Below are 22,210 nucleotides of genomic sequence, written 5' to 3'. Positions count from 1 at the left end.
CAACAACACACAGCCCATGTTTGTGAGGAAGACGACCTTGCCCTCATCAACTTGGGGGAACGAGGTTTGGTGCCAGGGCGAGCACTCAAAGTACCCCCATGCTGAGGGCATGTGGTCTGGTATTGTTTAGTAGGGGGAAGGGAGGGGCACACTCTCATCCCTTGTTTCCTTTCCTGCAAGGCTGCATGTTCAGATAAGGGTCTTGTATGTATTTTTAGGGCACCCCTTTTGCATGAGTTTGGGCTGAACATTTGCTTGTTCGGCCGTTCGCCGAACACCCAAATTTGCACTGAGCGCTGCACAGTGCATTCTGCGCTCTGATTAGGCAAAGCTTTGCCCAATCAGGAAGCAGTGTATGCTGGTTGTAAAGGAGCGGGGCTGGGAAGCCGGCCGCAGCATCCTTACCAACTGATGAATAATCAGCTCTCAATGGATTTCCTCGCTGACAGCTGAATAAAAAAACAAAAAAAAAAATGGCGTGGACCCCCTTAGGGTCTGGCGTGGATTTGGAGGGAAACCCCACACCAAAATTAAAAAACTGTGTGGTGTCCCCCTAAATATCTATACCAGGCTCTTATCCAGGCATGTAGCCTGGCAGGTCAGGAACAGAGGTATGAACCATACCAGGCCACATTCCCTTAACACGGGACTGACACGGGATTGACAACCTAGACTGTGGTTGTGGGGGGTCTGCGGGTAGGGGGGGCTTATCTAATCTGGAAGCCCCCATTAACAAGGGGGTCCCCAGATCCCGGCTCCCCCCATGTGAATGAGTATCGGGTACATAGTACCCCTACCCATTCACCAAAAGTGTCAAAAAGTAATAAACACAAGAGACAGTTTTTGACAAATCCTTGATTAAAAAAAAAATAATAATAATATTGTCCCTCGATGTAAATCTATCGTCAAGCACGTCGTCCACTGGACCCAGAAAAAAAAAAAAAAACGCTCTCCCCTCCTGGGATATGCAGGCATATGCCCGCTCTGCGATTTGACATTTCTTAAATAGGCAAGGGGCAGGGCCACCTGGCTACGTCACTCCCCCTTGTGACGTCACATGCCCAGCATGAACCAGTCCGTGACGTCAGAAGGGGACGGTAACACTGGCTGACGTAGCCAGGTGGCTTCACCTCTTGCCTATATAGAACAAAACACAGTGGTGGCATATGGTGGGAGGCCTCCCAGGGGACGGGAGCGTTTTGTATTATAATTTTTTTCGGGTCTGGCGGGCGGCGTGATTGACGAAGGATTTACATCGAGGGTCACTATTTTTTTTATTTTTTAATGAAGGACTTGTCAAAAAACTGTCTCTTGTTTTTATTACTTTTTGACACTTTTTTTTTGGTGAATGGGTAAGGGTACAATGTACCCGATACCCATTCACATGGTGGGGGGCTGGGACCTGGGGGCCACCTTGTTGAAAGGGGGCTTTCAGATTGCGACAAGCCCCCTGCCTGCAAACCCCCACAACCACAGCCCAGGGTTATCGGGAAGAGGCTCTTGTCCCCATTGACATGGGGACAAGGTGCTTTGGGGTTGGGGGGCAGAGCCCCCCTGCCCCAAAGCACCCCCTATGTTGAGGGCATGTGGCCTGGTATGGTTCAGGTGGGCCCCTCCCTTTCCTGACCTGCCAGGCTGCATGCCCAGATAAGGGTCTGGTATGGGTCTTGGGGGGGGACTCCACGCCATTTAAAAAAAAAAAAGAGTGGCGGCAGTTGTATCCGCGAGTCATTTTAAATAGGATTTGACTCGTTTTTTTTTTACTTTAGAAATGTCATTTTTGTTGTAGCATGTTTTATGCATGCTACAGGTGGGCCACTTTACAGGCAGACAAAGTGGATCCCACAGGCACTATATTTAAAGGAATTTTTCATTTTTGTTGTTGAACTTTAAGCATAATTAAAATCACTGCTCCTAAAAAAAAAACGATAATTTTGAATTTTTTTTTTTTATTGATACATGTCCCCCAGGGGAGTACCCAGACCCCCATACCACTTTTATTGCCAATTACTTGCATGTAAGCCTTCTAAATGGGCACTTTTGATTTCTCCTGTTTGGCTCCCATAGACTTAAATGGGGTTCGCCGTTCAAGTTAGAACATTTCCCGTTCTGCTGCGAACCAAACAGGGGGGTGTTCAGCCCATCCCTACTCATCACTATACATAAATCGTGTCTGAATAAATAAATTGTGTCTGAATAAATGAATTGTGTTTGAAGCACAGAAAAGGCGGTTTATCTGAGAATCTGAGAGAAAAGAAGATCTAATGTGCAGGATGGAAATCAGTACAAGAAGGTGACTATTATCAGCCTATTACGTCACTCATCTCCTGTCATACTCTGGACCAATCAGTGTGCAGTAACAGAGCAGAGATAACAGAAGAATATATTATGGCTCACCTGTGGTGATCTCTGTAGGAGTGTCCTCCTCTTTAAATGTCCTCGTCATTCCATCCTCCTCTGTATATTGCTGATCATCCCTCACATACGTCTCTTCTACTTCACCCTCAACTTTCATGTTCATCAGATCGTCACCCTAAACCAACAGAATGGCAGAAAATAACACTGTCAAGGACACACATCCATGGAGACTCACTGACTGAGGTGAGGACCTTGTTTGGTGAAATAGGAATGAGGAGAGAGCTTACTCTGAGCAGGTAAAACAAAGTTATTAATTATCACAGCCTGCAATACCACTGGCAGCCACTGAAGGGAAACTTCACCCAAAGCCTGGTCACACACAGGAAGATACAAATATTGCATACAATCTAGTGTAAGAGTTTTGGAGCCACTTATTAAATCCCTTACACTACTGTAAGTCCTTAAGCTATACTATGACCTATAATCTTGGCATAATCACTTTTCTCACTGATCACACACACCAGAAAACATGATTTAGAGTAGCTTGCCACCACCTTCAGTTTGTAAGATGACTGTTTTGCTAGGGAACTATACACACTGATTCCTGTCTGCCATATACTGTAGCTTATACACACTGACTCTAATCTGCTTGCAGTTTCATACAGAATAACAATACCTTAAAACGGAGAATACAGACACTGGTAACACAATGCAGCAATCTCTCTCTAGGAGTAGGAATTCTTAGTTTAGTTCAAAGAAATCGCTTATTCTAAACATTTGTTTAACCTTTTATTTACTGAATGAACAACTGTAGCTCCATTCAGCAATGCTAGCAGTGAAAAGTGGCTACATATTTGCTACTTTTCCCGGGCCCTGATGTTCTTCGGGGACCAAAGTTTTTTGGTGGTGGGAGTTTGTAGCCCTGGTCTGCAATGCTAGTGGAAAGAAGTAGCTGCAGTTTCATAGTTGTTAAGGTTGAATAAAGACATCATCAGTCCAACCAGTTCAACCTGTGTGGGTGTGTTTAAGTATGATGCCCCTAACATTTTTCATATCCCTGAATATAGTGTTCAATAAAATGTCCATCTAAAGGTTATTTTTAAATTACTAAATTAAATTACTAAGGCAATGAGGGATGTAGTGAGATGGCCAGGGGTCAGTATGCCTGTTATGGTAAGAGAAGCTGTAGAGATGCGGATCCCAATGGTATGCGGGGCTACAGCCAGCACCTATTTATGATGATTTTACGGCAATTTATAGATTGCTGGTGATTACTATAGATCCCGTGTTTATACTGTTGGTCCACACACGTGCCCTATGGCCCCGCCCAGTGCACATGGGTCAGGAGGGAGGGATTCATACTGGCATTTTTTGTATAAATTTGAGCCTTGAGGATGATGGACTAGCTCTGAGGAAGGGAGCATGCCTCCCGAAATGCATCAGTGGTCCTAACACAGGGACACATCCTTTTCATTTGAGGTGGACTTGTTTTATGCGATTTTACTCTTCATGTTTGGGAGTATGTTTTTGGCATTCAATAAAATATTAGAAGGTGTCCAAGGGTAATGCACTAGGCGCCTCCTTTCTTTTGTGTTTTCATTTTTAAATTAGCTACATTTCCCGCTGCAACCACCAATTGTGGAATGCAGTTCCACATCCTTACCGCTCTAACAGTGAAAAACCCCTAACGCCGTTTAAGGTTGAACCTTTTCTCGTCCAACCTCATTGAGTGGCCACGTGTCTTCATGAGTGACCTTAGACTGAATAGTTTCCTCACAATGCTGGAATCGCTATTAAGATATTTGGGTATCACTATCATATCCCCTTTTCAGCGTTTCTTCTTCAGGGAGAATAGGTTTAATACCTGTAGTCTTTCTTCATAACTGAGGTTCTCCAGCCCTCTTATTAACTTTGTTGCCCTTCTCTGGACTCTTTCCAATTCTAGTACATCTTTCCTGAGGTCTGGTGACCAGAACTGGACGACATATTCAAGATGTGACTGAACCAGAGTTTTATAAAGTGGTACAATCGCAGTTTTATCTCTTGAGTAAATACCTTTTTAAAAGCATGCTAATGTTTTGATGGCCTTGCTTACTGTAGTTTGGCATCGAATGCTTTTGCCGAGTTTGTCATTAACTAGGACCTTCAGATCTTTTTCCATCCTTGATTACCCCTGAGGTTCTCCCCTTAGCATGTAACTTGCATTCTTATTTTTAACTCCCATTTACAGTTCCCTACATTAAACCTCATTTGGCATGTATTTTCCCACTCCTACAATTTATTGAGGTCTTCTTGTAGTGTTTCAATATCCTATTGTGAAGTGATTACCCCATATCTTCAGCAAACACCGAGATTGAACTATATAGCAGATTTGAGACATGACTCAAAGATATTTGGCATCACATCCAGCTCATACTGAATAAAAAAAAAACAGGATAGGAAAAGAATAGGACTTTTAAGGTTGCTATCAATAATCCCACCAGGAAACACACATACTCAACATAATAGTAAAAAAATATGTATAAATTTATTGTGACAACATAATAATTGTGTTGAATATTAAAACTGTATCATGTGACAGATTGTTTTATAGATACAAAAACAAGATCCCCCCAAGTGAGGTAGGTATACATAACATGGAACCTGTTGCAAGCCCATCTCAGACTAAAATCTGGTATGCGGTGGTGGATAACACATTGAATTTACGATGATCTTTGAGATAGTCCGGGCCGAACAGAGGTTTCAAGTATCCTACGCCAATGGATCGCTACGCGTTTCCCATATAACTTCCTCAGGAGATCCTATTGGTACCCAATCCCAAAGGGAGAAAGGAAAAGTACAAGGGGTACCCAACCAATATGGTCATGTAGGAAAGGTTCCCACATATATCAGTTCCAAAGGACGACGTGTACCCCACACTCTACAGCCAAAAACAATAGGGATCTCGGGGCCATATACATTTCAAGAACTGCCGCAAATGAAAGATAAGAATCTGTCCAACAAATAATGTGTCGTTCCTTAAAAATTGGGGTTTTTCCCATATCATGGCTCCTCTCTTATAGGGTATGGAGCCACTGCTTCCCTTGGTGCCAATCCTCTCTTTATAAAGTACCCCTTCGACTGGAGAGCTCGGGATGCATTGATTCCCATTCTGAAGACCAGACTCCCATTCATTTTGGCTGTATTTGGAACTGTGGGACCTCTCCTACATCACCGTATTGGTTGGGTGCTCCATGTACTTTTCCTTTCCCCCTTTGGGATTGGATATCAATTGGATTTCCTGAGGAAGCTATATGCGAAACGTCTAGCGATCCTTTGGCATAGGATACTTGAAACCTCTGTTCGGCCTGGACTATCTCAAAGATCATCACAAACTCAATGTGTTATGCACCACATACCAGATTTTAGTCTGAGACTGGCTTGCAACAGGTTTCATGTTATGTATACCTACCTCATTTGGGGCATATTGTTTTTGGATCTATAAAATAATCTGTGGCATGATACAATTTTAATATTCAACACGATTATTATGTGGTCACAATAAATGTATATATATTTTTTTACTATTATGTTGAGCATGTGTGTTTCCAGATGGGATTATTGATGGCAACCTTAAAAGTCCTATTCTTTTCCTATCCTCTTTTTTTGTTCACTGAGATTGAACTAGTCACAGAATTGTTCCCAGGACAGAGCTCTAGGGTGCTCCACTTATAACTGCAGACCATTCAGAGAATAGGTTATCACCACCCTTTAACCAGTTTAACCCTTTAACCACGCCCCCTGCAACCAGTTTTCCATCCAGGTGCATATACTATCGTCGATACTCAAAGAGCAAAATTTTTGGATTAAGTGTTTATGGGGTAACGTGTCAAATGCTTTAACGAAATCTAGATATACTACATCCACAGGCCTTCCCTTATCCAGATTACAGCTCATGTCCTCAAGGAATGTTAATAGATTGGTCTGGCAAGCATAAGCTTTCATAAATCCATGCTGGTTACTACTAATTACTGTATACTAGTCTTAGGTGCAAGTTCCTTGATAAATGACCCTAATCGTCCCCTCCAAAAGTTTAAAAAACAGTTGATGTAAGGCTGACTGGCCTGTAGTTTCCAGGTATGTATTTTTAGCCTTTTCTTGAATATTGGTACCACGTTAGCTTTACGCCAATCAGCTGGTACCATTCTAGTCAAAATTCTTTCTCTAAAGATAAGGGAAAATGGTCTGGCAATGACCTGGCTAAGTTCTTTGAGGACTCTTGGGTGAAAGACATCTGGTCTGGGAGATTTGTTCATATTAAGTTTTCCTAGTCTTTTTAGAACGCTGTCTTCTGTTAACCACAAGGGCACCCTATCATCTTGTCTATCATTATCCTCCTTTTCCATAGCAAAGACTGAGGAAAATAAATTATTTACTACAGTTGCCTTCTCCTTGTCACTTTTAACCAACATCTCTTGATCATCCTTAATGGGGCCAATATGCTGTGACTTAGCTTTGTTATTATTAATATTATTTATAAAATGTTTTGGGATTCTTTTTACTCTATCTGTCTCTTGTGGTCTAATTTTGCTGCCCGGATTACACGCTTTCAGTTCTTATGGCATTCTTTGTAGTTCTAAAATTTTGATGGTGTCCCCTCAGCCTTATATTTTTTAAAGGACAGTTTTCTTTCCTTTAATGTGCCTTTTCACACTTGAATTCAGCCACCCAGGTTTAGCCTTAGTTATTTTATATTTGTTGGCCTTTGAAATACACTGGCTAATACCATTACCTAAAGTCCTTCAAGCAATCCCACTTTTCCTCCTTTTTTTTGGTTTCTAGAATATCTTCCCATTTAGTGTCCTGAAGTATGGAGCTCAGTTTGGTAAAGTTGGCTCTGTTGAAATGGATTGCATTTGTCCCATCCTCGTGTCTGCTTTTCCTGTGCCTTACAGTGATGGTACTTGTCCTGTGATCACTCTTCCCTAAATTATCCCTTACTTCCACCATCAGCTCTCATTGTTATCATTTCACCGATTCTGTTGCATAGCATTTGGATTACCACTGAATTAGGAAAATATCTGTGATATCACCTCACCTCTACATGCCCCAATCATCTGTAAAATAGAAGTATTTATGATGTGAGATCACAAAGAAAATATTATCTTGTAGAATCCACACATCGTCTCCACGTCAGTGTTCAATCACTTTATGTTCCAGATCCTCAACTCCACCCACCTGATGATGGTGAGGGATGGTGTGACCTTCCTGTGTGGAATCCCAGGAATACAGAGGATGGGGACATCTCTCTGGTGGGTTTCTGTAGCTGGATGACTCCACCAAGGTGTCCTTGTAAAGATCTTTGTGTCCTTTTAGAGACTCCAACTCTTTCATCACCCCATCCTTATCATCCTCCTCTTTTATCTCTTCTTTAATATGAACTTGATAATCTTTAAGGTTTCCATTCTGAAAATATAAATATATATAATTCAAATGACATCAATTGTAACATTGCAGATAATGTACAGATCCTAATGATACTATCAGTGATTGTCCCTCATCTACCTGATGATGGTGAGGGATGGTGTGACCTTCCTGTGTGGAATACCAGGAATACAGAGGACGGGGACATCTTTCTGGTGGGTTCCCATTACTGGATCCATCTGTAGGAAACACACACACTGACTGAATACATTGTTTCTATGTGTTTAACAGATGAGGGATTTAGGTGGACCCTCCGTACTGCTATCTACTTTGCAGTAAAGTCTCCTCTTACCCGGTGATGTGAGGGACAGCTGATTCTCCATCATGACGTCCTTGTAGAGATCCTTGTGTCCTTCTAAATACTCCCACTCCTCCATGGAGAAATAGACAGTGACATCCTGACACCTTATAGGAACCTGACACACACAATGATACAGTCACCATCCAGACACATCCCTTGTCCTTGATAATGTCCCAGAATTCCCAGCACCGCTCACCTCTCCAGTTAGCAGCTCCATCATCTTCTTGGTGACTTCTAGTATCTTCTGCATGTTGTGTCTCTCAGGTGTCAGGAAGTCACATGAAGGCACTGTGATGGTCATGTTATCTCCTGACTTCACAAAATGAAATCTCTGTATTCAAGCAAAAACAGTAATATCATGCCAAATTCCCAGAATTCTCCTCACCTCTCTAGTGAGATATTTGTTTTATTATTAGAGATAAGCGTGATGTCATGTGACCTCCCAGAATCCTCCTCACCTTTCCTATCAGCAGGTAGAGGATTTCAAGGGTGAGGTTTAGTATCTTCTCAGACACGTGACTCTGGTCCTCGTCCATCCTAATTGTTGTGGTCATGCAATCTATGCCGGGTTTTTCTGTAAGTGAAGAATTATCTGAATGGTATTGGATGTACAATATTAGGATGGTGATGTAAGGAGTTAAAAGGTTTGCTTCCCCCTATTTATTCACACCACTTTATGCCCCTCCCACTTTAGCACAATTTGGCTACACCCACCATTTGGCATGGCACTATACACCCCGCCCCATACTCCACTGCCTTATTCTCAGGACCACTAATCTTCAAAAGTATCCATTTTTCTCAGCTGCCAATCTGTAATTTTTAGAGCAGGAAAACACTTGCCTTGTGTCCCTAAATTTAAAGTCCAATTAAAGTGACTAAATACTGTCCTAACATTGGTCAGGTTTGTGTCAGATGCTACATTGTAATATTCCTTGCTAGATAACCCTTTTCTCATCTCTCCCAAACTGGGCACCTTCTATTAGCTGTCCTCCTGCTGGACAGTTTCTACCCAACCTTTCCTGAGGGCTATTGCTGGAATAATTTTGAAAATATTAGGGAGATTGGGTGGTGTGGGGAATGCAGAGAGGTGTGAAGTGTTTTTTGTGCAATCTTCTATGATGATGCTGTGTGATGATGCAAAACAAAGGAGCTCACAAATTATGCCATAAAACTATTGTGTCACTGGACAGTTTTTACCAAGCTATACCTGCTACATTACCCCATACTCTTTCATATGGGATTGGGGTATCTGGTTGTCATCTTATTGTTAAAGGAGGCTTCCAGATCCTGCAGACTCCTACCACCACCAAGCCAGGATTTAGGGGATAAGGCCTTTCGCCTCACCAACATGGGTGACAAGGTGCTTTGCCAGGGGATCCCCTCATGCTGTGGGTATGTGGCCTTGAAGAAGTGGGGCCAAAAAACTACCCCCTTACCTGAACTCTGGTCCAAATCATTTGGTGGATTGGGGATTATGGTGTGGGGTTGTTTTTTTAGGTGTTGAGTTGGCCCCTTAGTTCCAGTGAAGGGAACTCTTAAGGCGTCAGCATACCAAGACATTTTGGACAATTTCATGCTCCCAACTTTGTGTGAACAGTTTGGGGATGGCCCCTTCCTGTTCCAAAATGAGTGCACACCAGTGCACAAAGCAAGGTCCATAAAGACATTGATTAGCGAGTTTGCGGTGAAGGAACTTGACTGGCCTGCACAGAGTCCTGACCCACAGAACACCTTTGGGATGAATTAGAGCGAAGATTGCAAGGCAGGCCTTCTTGTCCAATATCAGTGCCTGACCTCACAAAATAGTTGAAACTGTTATAGCTGAAAAAGGTGGGCCAATCCCAGGGACTAAGACTGAACCCCAGGGACTAAAACTGGGATGCCATTAAAGGTCATGTGCGTATAAAGGCAGACGTCCCAATACTTTTGGTAATATAGTGTATATAGACAAAGTTTCAGCATAGCATTAAATAAGACTAAGTCATCAACAGATAGAAAAAATAAAGAAGAAACCAGCAAGGGGGGGCGGGGTGAATGGAGGGATATAATTTAAAAAAATTACAAAAATAAAACAAAAACGAGAAAAGGGGGAGGGGTGGAGGATAAAAGGAGGGAGAGGAATTGGAGGAAGGAAAAAGGGAAATCTCACTACCCAAAATGCATGATTGATGTGGATGCATATTCCCTTGAACAGGTAAAATAGTCCAATAGAACCACCTACGGCTGAATTTTTCCTCATTGCCCCAAAGTGAGGCAGTGATATTTTCCATTGAGTGAATTTCAGAAATTGTATTAGACCACATGGAGAGCAACAGGGAGGTATCCGGTTTCCAGAGTAACGATATGCAGGACCAGGCAGCATTCAACAGGTGGATTAACAGAGAAATTTTATTGCATATCCTACAGAGGTCAGAGTGGTGTAGGGGGTGCCTGGCTGGGTCAACCCTAGGTCAGCATCCATCAGCTGTATGACAGTCTCCCTGACTTGTGACCAAAAGTTGGTCACCTTGCTACATGATCAAAAAACATGGAGAATAGTAGCCTCATCTTTTCAATGCCAGCAAATATAAGTCGCTTCTGGGTAGAGTTTCCCAAACAGGGTTGGGACCCTTTATCAACGGGTGAGCATTTTATACCCCAACTCCTGGTATTTGCTTGCAATGAAGGAGTGAGAAAAGTACATAATATGGTCCTGTTGTTCTGTTGAGAATTCCCTACCCAGATCCCTCTCCCATTTAAGCAGATTCAGATGTACAAAAGATTCAGCAGGTCGCCTTAGAAGTTTATACTGTAAGTATCTGAAACCATTCATAATGTGGGGTCCAGGACCAAACAGAGATCCTCAAAGGGAGCATTAGGGCGATCGTTAATTCCACAATGAGATAGGGTGGTAAGAAAGTGGATAAGTTGTAGCTGCCAGTTGTCTAGGGATAGCGAAAACAGCTCCCGAATGACCAACTCCCCACCAGACATGAAATCTCGAAGTCAAAAATACTACGAAATATAGTATGAGTTGCTTGAATCTCACATCTGTTAACCCTGGAAGAATAGTAGGGTTCCCAAGCACTGGGTATAATTGCGACTGATGAGATGACTGCACCCTTGCACCGTTTTAAGACCCCCAGAGTAGCTCCTATAGAAGGAGGACTACTGAGAACATGCAAGGTTCAAGCCAGGGCAGACATTGTGGGGAAATGTCTGTGGAAGATTGTTCAAGATCAAGCCACTATTTGAGACCTTTATCTCTGAACCAGGAGAGTGGTCTAGCAAGGTGAACTGCCTAAAAATAGCGAAGAGGGCAAGGCCATAACGGAAGGCCATTACTTCGTAATAGAGCTTTCTTTTGATGTATTTAATAACTACTGTTTTTTTTTTATATTTTGTTGTATAGAAGTAAAATACAATTTAGAAAAAAAAAAAAAAAACATTTTTAGTGTTTGTTTAAAAATATGCAAATAAATCTTTCTTCATAAATCTAGACCCCATTCACACTGCCGTGACCAGAAAGTCGCCTCATAAGGGGTGACTTGTTAGCATGACTTCAGCGCGACTTGTATGATAAGACGACTTTGTGTTTGGCCAATCAGAATATGATGGTTCTGGGTCATGCTCAATCACACAAAAAAAAGTTCTTAAAAATTGTCGTTTTTTGATAGAGAGCCAATTATTGAAAAAAAAAAAAAAGAGATTTCTTTGGATTTACTGTCTGGGGGGTCTAAAAAGTGTACCTGTGAAATTTCAGCTCTGTAGCATGTCCAGAACCAGAAAAAAAAAGATAATTTTTCTTAGAATTTTTAGTAGCACAGGGATGGGGCTCCGCTCCTTTCACACCTGGGCGTTTATCGGGCATTTTTTGGGAGTCTTTGGAGGCAGGCATGACATCTGAACTTCTGTGTAGGGGTATATATACACACACACACATATATGTATATATACACACACACACACACATATAGGTGTGAAAGGAGCGGAACCCCATCCCTGCAAATAATTTAATTTCTTACTCTGAATGGTCTAAGGTTAACAGTGGTTTACCCCAAGGTTCAGTGTTGGGACCCTTACTTTTTAATATCTTTATAAATGATATAGGGTTTGGGATTTAAAGTACCATTTCAGGGTTTGCAGCCTACCTCATTGGGCAACTTTGTGGCAAATGAGGTTGAATGTTGATAAATGTAAAGTTATGCATTTGGGGGCTAAGAATATGCATGAATCCATAACGGAGAAGGATCTGGGGGTTCTGGTAGATCATGCAATGCCAAGCTGCGGTTTCCAAAGCAAGCAAAGCCCTTTCTTGTATTAACAGAGGCATGGACTTCAGAGAGCGAGACATAATTATGCCCCTGTACAAATCATTAGTAAGACCTCATCTGGAATATGCAGTTCAGTTTTGGGCACCAGTTCTCAAAAAGTATATCGGAAGCTGGAGAAAGTGCAGAGAAGGGCAACCAAACTGATAAGAGGCATGGAGAGCTCAGCTATGAGGAAAGATTGGAGGAACTGAATTTATTCTCTCTAGAGAAGAGGAGATTAAAGGGGGATATGATCAACATGTATAAATACATAAGGGGTCCATATATAGTGAACTTGTTGTTGAGTTATTCAATTTAAGGTCACCACAGAGGACAAGGGGGCATTCTTTACATCTAGAGGAAAAGAGATTTCGTCTCCAAAACCTGAAAGGTTCCTTTACAGTAAGAGCTGTGAAAATGTGGAATAGACTCCCTCCAGAGGTGGTTCTGGTCAGCTCATTAGATTGCTTTTATAAAAAAGCCTGGATTCTTTCCTAGGTGTAAATAATATAACTGGGTACTAACATTTATAGTTAAAAGTTGATCCAGGGAATATCGGATTGCCTCTCGGGGGATGAGGAAGGAATTTTTTTCCCTGCTGTATGTAGCAAATTGGATCAAGCTTTGCTGAGGTTTTTCGCCTTCCTATGGATCAACTGCAGGTATAGGATTGTGTATATGGGATTGTATGGTTGTGTTTTCTTTACTGTTTTTTGTTTTTTATTGGTTGGGCCAGATGGACTTGTGTATTTTTTTTAACCTAACTTTGTAACTGTATAGGGAGACCCAAAATCCAAGGAGCACTTTCAGGTTTTCTAAATTACACATCTAATTTTCTGACTACTACCACATGTTTGGAGGCCCTGAAGCACCAGGACAGTGGAAACACCCTCAAAATGACCATATTTTGGAAAGCAAACACCTTTTGAATCCCTCAGTTTTTTTGCCACACGTTTTTGGAAAATTATGATATAATGTAATGAAAAGTAAAATGTATTATTTTTTTTTTTAACACAAAGTTTTCAATTTTATAGAGTATTTTCACTTAGAGCATGGGCATGCTTAAAATTACACCCCAAAACATATTCTACTACTCCCCCCACATTTGGCAATCCTACATGTATGATACTTTTTTTAATGTTTGGACTGATTATGTACCAGACAGATTGTATCTTGTGCATTACACATATCAACCGATTGTATCAAAACCTGTGCTGTCATGGTTGCCTTTATATGAAAGGTCAGAGAGTATAGCTTAGAGTAGCATCACCTATAGCAGTCCCTGTTCCTATAAGCCAAGCAAGCCTAGCCTACTAGTATGTGATTGCCCCCTTGAATGCCATGTGCACAAGTCAGGAGATATAGAAGGCTGAAGAAAGGAAGAACAAAAGAGTTCCTGTGGTTCCAGGAGTGGAGTTGTCAGCAGGGCATGGCTGGGACTGGGGACTAGAAGGAATGTAGTCAGTCATGCAGATGGATCAGTTCAGGGGGCAGGCAGAGACATGGTAAGCAAACAGGCAAAGGATTGGCCCAGGCAGCAGACAGAAACATGGTCAGGAAACAGGCCAGAGTCACTACAGGTGGCAAGCAGAGGCAATACAGCACTGGTGTGGTGGCGATCAGGAACATCATTGCTGGCTGCACTGGTCTGATGACACTGAGGACTAGTGTGGCAGCAATCAGGAACACTGTTTCCGGCTTACACTGGTATGGGGAGAATGGGACTGTTTTGGCAGTGATTGGGGACACTGTGACTGGTGTGGCAGTGATCAGGGACACGGTGACTGGTGTGGCAGTGATTGGGGACAAATGCTCTCTGTAGAGCAATCCAAACATGGATAACTCTTTGGAGTGCATTGCACATATGAAAAAGTCCTCATGGTGACTGTATAGTGACACTGCGGCTTGTGTGGTAGTGATCAGGGATACTGTGGCTGGTGTGGCAGTTATAAGATACACTAGGAATGGTGTCGCGGTAATCAGGGACACTGAGAATGGTGTGGCAGTGATCGGGGACACTGGGAATGGTTTGGCAGTAATCACGGACACTGGGAATGGTGTGGCAGTGATCATGGACACTGGGAATGGTGTGGCAGTGGTCAGGGACACTGGGACTGGAATGGTGTGGCGGTGATCAGGGACATTTGGAATGGTGTGGTGCTGATTAGGAACACTGTGGTAACTGGCAGCACAGGTCTAGTGACATTGTACTGCTGTGGGAGTGTTTAGAAACTGGTGGCACTGACGTACAGTGATATCAGAGCTGTGAGCGTTTGTACAGGATGACCGCCACAGCGTTACAGTGTCACCATAGTGACTCTTCTTGTTTTAGTGAAAGTATGCACAGCTGCATGCCCTTGAGGGTGTACATGTGCATCCTCGCAGAAGGGACACTTGCAGAGTTCTAGGAGTTAAAGCAGGTAGTGAGAGTTGATATAACACCTTCTCACTGCCTGTCAAATGCTCTCTGAAGAGCTATCCAAACATGGGTGGCTCTTCAGAGTGCATCGCACATGTGATCAAGTCCTTATAGTGACTTACTGTATGGTGACACTATGATTGGTATTGTGGTGATCATGAATATTGGGACTGGTTTGGCAGTCATCAGGGACATTATCACTGCTGTGGCAGGGGTCAGGGACACTGTCACTGGTTTCTTGGGGTCAGGGACACCGTCACTGGTTTTGGGGGGGGGGTCAGGGACACCGTCACTGCTGTGGGCGGGGGTCAGCGACACTCTCACTGCTGTGGGCGGGGGTCAGCGACACTCTCACTGCTGTGGGCGGGGGTCAGCGACACTCTCACTGCTGTGGGCGGGGGTCAGGGGCACTGGGAATGGTGTGTCAGGGATCAGAGGCACTGGGAATGGTGTGTCAGGGATCAGCGGCACTGGGAATGGTGTGACTGTAGTGGGGGGCGATTAGGAACACTGTAGTGACTGGCAGCACTGGTCTAGTGACATTGTACCGCTGTGGCAATAATCAGAAACAAGGGCTGGTGGCACTCATACAGTGATATCAGAGCTGCGAGTCATTGTACGTGATCATTGCCACAGCTCTTGCTTTGGTGACCACATATACAAAATGTTTGTATTTTTTACAAATTTTGTGCCATAGTGACACATTCTGGAGGGGGCAAACATTTTTTTTTACACTGCGATTACTTATACAGTCATAATGAATGTATAAGCAATCATTTTCATAATGTTTGTCTGCTATTTCAGGCAGCTACTGTGATCACTGTGACCAATCACAGCAGTAAACAACGGCTGTATGAATAACAGCCTTTGTTTACTACAAGCACTGTGATTGCTGCGTTTGGTCACAGCAATCACATGGTACAGGGCCAATGACCGTTGCCTTGTACTCCGATCTGTAATCCACCGTGGCTCCCGATCACATATCGCACAGCTACGCACCCTAGATGTCCTCCCAGAAGGATATTTGTCCTGCCTGGCCGATTATCTGCTTGCCGACCGCATAACTTAGTTATAGCACGGCAGAGCGGCTCTCCTGCACCGGATCATGTACCTAGTACGTGATCCAACACTTCTGGGCATGGGGCGCACACGCGGCACAAAATATGTCGTCCTGATCGGCGAGGAGAGACACAGAATTGAGCTCTGCCTATGTAGACAGGGTAGAACTCCGTTCTGACGGGGGAAGTTTTGGATTTTGTGTCCCTGCAAAGCAGGGAATAAAATTCATCACTTCCCTTAGTAAAAGTAGCATGCATAGTAAACAAACACTGGTTAGGCACACCTTTAACCCTTTGATCACCCTAGATGTTTAGAAATAAGTACAGCCAAAAAAAATTTCGTTCTGCACTCCTGTGACCCATTTTCAGCAGACAGCAGGCTGAAGTCTGCTGACGTCACAGAGCCGATCCAGGCTCGGGAAAGATCACAACCATATGGTCGGGATCCGCCAAGATGCCTGGACCGGTAACCGGCTCAGCCTTTCAGCGAGCTGCTAAGAGCCTGACCCGGCCGCTCCCGCCCCTTCCACAGCCCAGCACTCCAGTGAGCGTGTGGTGGGCAGTGCAGACAGCAGTGACTGACAGTCACCAGCGCTCAGGAAGTTCTGAGAACTGAGCGATCTTCAGTGTTTGATCGCTCGGTTCTCAGCATTAGAGCCAGGGGGGACAGATGCTGCACCCACCTATATAAGTATGAGTCTACAAAAAAAAAAAAAACATACTTTTCTTTTAACGCCTTCCCAGTCAGTGGCATTAGTACAGTGCATATGTTTAGCACTAATCACTGTTATTAGTGCCACTGGTTCACACAAAGTGTCAGTTAGTGTCAGACTGTCCGCCGCAATATCGCAGTCCCACTATAAGTTGCTGATCGTTGCCATTACTGGTATAAAAAAAAAAAAATTTCCAGAATATCTCCTGTAGTTTGTAGACACAATAACTTTTAAGCAAACCAAACACTATACGCTTATTGGGATTTGATTTTTTTTTTTTACCAAAAATATGTAGCCAAATACACGTTGGCTTAAATGTATGAAGAAATTAGATTTTTTAAATTATTAATTGGATATGTTTTATAATAGAAATGAAAAAAATATTGCTTCTGTTTTTTTTCAAAAAATTGTCGGTTTTGTTTATAGCGCAAAAAAATAACAAAACCCAGTGGTGATCAATACCACCAAAAGAAAGTCTGTGGGAAGTATTTGTGGGGGAAAAAAAAAATGACAAAAAACTAATTTGCGTACAACGCTGCAGGACCGCGCAATTGTCAGAGTAACGCAGTGCCGTAACGCAAAAAATGGCCTGGTCATGAAGGGGGGGTAAGTCTTCTGGAGGGCAAATGGCACAGTGACTGGGCAGGAAACAGCTAAACGTTTAGTTTTCTTAGTAAATGTCAGTGTTGCTGTAGTAGGTTCTATACATCGTACATATGGGCCACTTCACAGGCCAGTCAGCAGCGCATCCCTAGCCATGTTATTTTTGGAGTTTTGCATTTTTTAATGTTGACCTTTAAAGCATGACTAAAATTGCTGCTCTCTGCCAAGTGGATTTTTTTTTATTAAAACAATTTTTTCGGTACATGTCCCCTAGGGCAGTGCCCAGCCCCCCATGTCATCTGTCTGACAATCTCTTTCCTTTTAGCCTAAAAGATGACCATTACTGTTCAGCTACCATTGTCTTCAATGGGGTTCAGATTCGGCACCTGAACTTAACCACTTAAGCCCCAGAGGATTTGGCTGCTAAATGACCAGGCCCTATTTTGCGATTCGGCACTGCATGACTTTAACGGACAATTGCGCGGTCGTGTGACCATGTACCCAAATTAAATTGATGTCCTTTTTTCCCACAAACAGAGCTTTCTTTTGGTGGTATTTGATCACCTGTGCGATTTTTACTTTTTGCGCTATAAACAAAAAAAGAGCGACAATTTTGAAAAAATAACAATATTTTTCACATCTTTTTTTTATATGAAATTCTCAAAAAAAAAATGTAAAAATCAATTTTTTTTAACATTTTAGGCCAATTTGTTTTCTGCTACATATTTTTGGTACAAAAAAATAAAATAAAATCGCAATAAAATAAAATCGCAATAAGTGTATTTTGATTGGTTTGCGCAAAAGTTATTGCGTTTACTAACTACAGGAAAGATTTTTGTCATTTTTATTGTTTTTTTTTTTTTTAAATAGTAATGGCGGTGATCTGCGATTTTTTTTTGCGGGACTGCGACATTGCGGCAGACAGATCGGACCCCTAACTGACATTTTTGACACTTTTGGGGGTACCAGTGACATTACTACAGTAATCAGTGCTATACATATGCACTGTTACTGTAAAAATGACACTGGCAGGGAAGGGGTTAACTTTATTGGTGATCAAGGGGTTAAGTGTGTCCCTAGGGGCGTGATTCTAACTATCATGGGGGGTGGCTTTTTAGATAATCACAGAGACATACGATCCTACATAGCAGGATCGCATAGCCTCCGTCATGATCTAAGGGAGAATGACAGACGGATGTGTTTACATCAGCCATCTGTCTTTCTCCCTCTCCTGAGGGAGATTGCGAGTGAAAGTGAAAGCGAGTGAAAGGCAGGGAAAGAGCGGGGGCGGAAGAGCGCCGCCGGCGGCGTACACTCGCCATCTACAGACTCGTGGGCAAGAAACGTACCCATACGTCACTTGCCTGTAGGGGGCTGACTGCCGCAGTATATAGTCGTGTGGCAGTCAGCAAGTGGTTAAGACTACGTTCACATCTTGGCGTTGCTATTTACAGGCGTTTTATCAGGTGTTTTTATGGGCGTTTTTTCGGGCGTTTTTAGGTTGAAAGTGTCCAATGGAAAAAAATAAAAACGCCTGTAATTTGCCCAAAAAAGAAGCTCATGTACTTTTGAGCGTTGGGCGTTTTGCTTAAAACGTCAAAACGCTCGGATGTGAACAGGAGACATTGAAATGAATAGGATTTGTCTTGTTGGACGTTTTTTGAGCTGATCCTTAGTGCAGAAAAACGCCCCAAAACGCCTACATGAGAACTTAGCCTTAGTTATGTTCTGTGGACCCGTCTCACACGGAACCCAGGTATGTGAGAAGGTGACGCATCTCTAACATGAAGAGAATGTTCCGGCCCTGTAAGTGAGGAAACGTTCTGACCATGAAGGGGGTTAATCTAGGTTTCTACACTATATATGTGTGTATCATCATCTGCTGGAGATAAAAGACATCACAGTGACTATGGAGGAAGAGGACGGACATGACGGGGGGGGGGGGGGGGCGGGGGATTACTGGGTGTAAATAGAAAAAAAGATCTTATTACCTCCTCTGCTGCCAGTTTGTCGCCTCTCTACTTCGTCCGACTAACCCAGAATTTATACCTGACATCACTTCCTGTCTGTATTCCATAGAGACTTCCTGTCATACTATAAGTGAGATCACCACCTTGTGGAGCTTAGAGGAACTGCAGATTTAAGAAAGTTCTCATAAGGTGAACACGACCTCGTCAGTGTTGCCAAGTTTTCCGAATGCTGTAGAACAGGGGTGTCAAACTCAACTTCATCGAGGGCCGCATCAGCATTATGATTACCCTCAAAGGGCCAGTTGCATCTGTAATACTAGATGTCCAGAGCATCCCAAACCCCTTATATCAGATGTTAAGAGTCCAACCCCACCCTCCCTTACATCAAAGTGAATCCCCTTACCTTGTGTTGCTGCTGGGAAGAAGCTGGTGGCAGAGCTGGGAAACAGAAAGTGCAGGTCTGGAGGAGGCTCAAAGGAGGGCTGGAGCTCTACTTCAGCTCCAGGAGAGGTGTGAGGGCCACATGAAATGGCCTGGAGGGCCAGATTTGGCCCGCGGGCCTTGTGTTTGACACATGTGCTGTAGAACAGTCTCAGGATTTTGGCTACTGTCTTTTTTTTTTTAATTCTTTATTTATTCAATAAAACAGTCAAACGCGAAGGCATACAACAAGGCAATAGTGGACGTGAGTGGAAAGAGTACATTCACAGAAAAAAAAAATATATATATAACAGTGATCCATTTTTTCAGCAGAAACAATATATCCAATATCGAGCAATGGTGTAAAAAATAGGACTGCATCGGAGACCTTATCAGATATATAGATTATCAAGGGACCCCAACGGTGGAAGGTACGGCCCTCGATGAAGTTGAGTTTGACACCCCTGTTCTACAGCATTCGGAAAACTAACGATGACTAACGATTGACATAGGAGCTCGTCGGGCATATCTAGGGAAGTCCACCCGTCCCACCGGCATCCAACTTAGGGCCGGTATCAGGGGGACGGAATATACCACCCCAGAATCCCAGAGCACCAGGATAAACACCGAGGGGTCCAGTACAGGTATGCCCTTTTGGGGGGAGCACTGAACGCAGACCCAGGTAACAGAATAACCATGGTATGAAGGTGTCGAGAGGCTAGTTGCTAATGCCCAGGTCAAAGAGAAAGGAGAGTGTAGTAAGTGAATACCACACGTGTTATTGATCACAAAAATAAAGGAAGATAAGAGGAAACAGCAGAGGGGATTGGCTACTGTCTTATTGCGTTCCTCATCCCACAGGTTCTGGGACACTGTGCAGAGTGGCAGTGAGGCGATGACTGCTGGAACACACTCTGGGTTCCATCAACAGGCACTGCAATTACAGTATAACAATGAAAATAGGCTCTGAGGAAGGGGGGATACCCTCAAAACGCGTAAGCTTATTTCGAGGTTTACTATCTTTTCACGGTCTGTATCAGCGAACTACGCCCAGTGGACTTACCATTGTACTTTGTGCCTATTCTTTATCCATTTTGTGAGTATGATATACATATGTTTTTAAACAATAGTTTTAAAGGTAATGCGCTAGGCTGGTGCGCCCTCTGCATTTTTTCTTTTCAATTACAATTTGTTTTTTATTTTTTTGCTCTTAAAAATTTCATTTTTACAAGTTATGCCTCACACTTTTGTGAGATACTGTATATCAGACTAATACTTGGTTGGAGTTAGACTTTGTTCTCATTGATTGTTTTTTTTTTTTCTCAACAATGGGGCTTATTTTATCTTTTTTTTTTATTCCATAAGGTTTATTGGGAAGAAAAGATAAAGGAGTACAGATACATTGTAATAGTAAATACGTACGGTCCAAGTTAACAGTTCGGAAAAATACAAACATAGTAAAAAAAAATGTTGTAGTTTTGAACAGGTAAAATGCCAAAAACTTATCCAAAAAGCTGTAACTCAAAACTCATGCAGATGAACGAGTATGAGGGTGAAACTCCGAGAGTGGTAGAGTGGGACAGCAAAATAGGCGTGTGAGCAATCAAAAGCACTTGATTTTGTCCCATAAATGTGGGGACTGAAGGGGGGTGTAGTAATTTTAGCTATGTGTTGTTGAGTAAGTTTGGGGGAGTAAAGAGTTGCGCATTGATAGAGTGGTTATTTTATCATACCGACACCACCAATGAGACTTATTTTGTCCCTCTGACACCAACAGTGGGAATTATTTTATCCACCCGGAAGACTCTGCCACTTACTTTTTAATGGGGGGGTCTCTTTCATGGTGAGTGAGTGACAAGAACAGATTGAGTCCATCAGTCAGTTGTTTTTTCTTTCAGCAGTATCAGACGTCATTCATTGTGATTGATCTGAATCTGTATTGCTGGATAATTTGTTTGATAATTTACATTGTGAGACATTTGTGTGATTTTTTTTTTTCCATTAAAGGACTTGTAAAAAATGTTCACTGTGTTTATTTACTGTTGGCTTTTTTTCTTTCTTTACAATGTCCCCCTTACACATCCACATATGGGATGGTGATATCTGGGCACCCTATTATTTTTAAGGGGGTTTCTAGATTGATGCCTGGGGCACAAAATGATAGGCAAAGAGCAGATGAGGTAGATACCATGCCCAGCCCCCTTCCCTAAAGCCCCGTACACACGTACTGATCGTCGGCCAAACGATCGGCCGTCTTTTGTCCAGGGCTGTCGTGTCTGCTGAAAACTGCAAAAGACTGCACACGAATTTTGTCGGCCAACAACAGCAGACTGCAGAAGTGATGTCATGTGATGGTTAACTTTCCTTGTCTTTTTTCTTTTCTGAGCATGCCCAGTCTTGCTAATCTGCTGTCTGTCGGCCGAAATCTGTACTGACTGGTGAACAATCGGCCGTTCTGGTGTCGGCCAACAAAAATTTTAATGCCTGCACACCCGATTCTGTTCAGCCGAAAATGCGCTGTCGGGTGTTGGAAGCATCATACTAACAAGCCTACAATCGGCCGAACGGTCGTTGGCCGAATATTTACGGCTGACAATCGGTACGTGTGTACGG

The 22,210-nt window shown here is 43.0% G+C and overlaps 1 protein-coding gene and 1 pseudogene across 2 annotated transcripts in view; one reads left to right on the top strand and one right to left on the bottom strand.

Annotated features, from left to right (window-relative positions):
- The window catches only part of LOC309550683 (uncharacterized protein), a 3,164,715-nt gene that overhangs the window by 3,450 nt on the left and 3,139,055 nt on the right, over window positions 1-22,210 (bottom strand). The window contains exon 54 of the mRNA XM_082251018.1: window positions 2,398-2,533. Coding sequence (XP_082107144.1) covers window positions 2,398-2,533 — 136 coding nt within the window. The remainder of the gene's footprint in view (window positions 1-2,397; window positions 2,534-22,210) is intronic.
- Window positions 1-22,210, top strand: part of LOC309550793 — a 1,525,103-nt pseudogene that overhangs the window by 75,391 nt on the left and 1,427,502 nt on the right. The window lies entirely within an intron of this gene.

Source organism: Pelophylax lessonae (genome assembly GCF_965119305.1).
Source record: "Pelophylax lessonae genome assembly, chromosome: 3".
NCBI classification, from domain to species: domain Eukaryota; kingdom Metazoa; phylum Chordata; class Amphibia; order Anura; family Ranidae; genus Pelophylax; species Pelophylax lessonae.
This window is presented reverse-complemented; position numbering and strand designations above follow the sequence as displayed.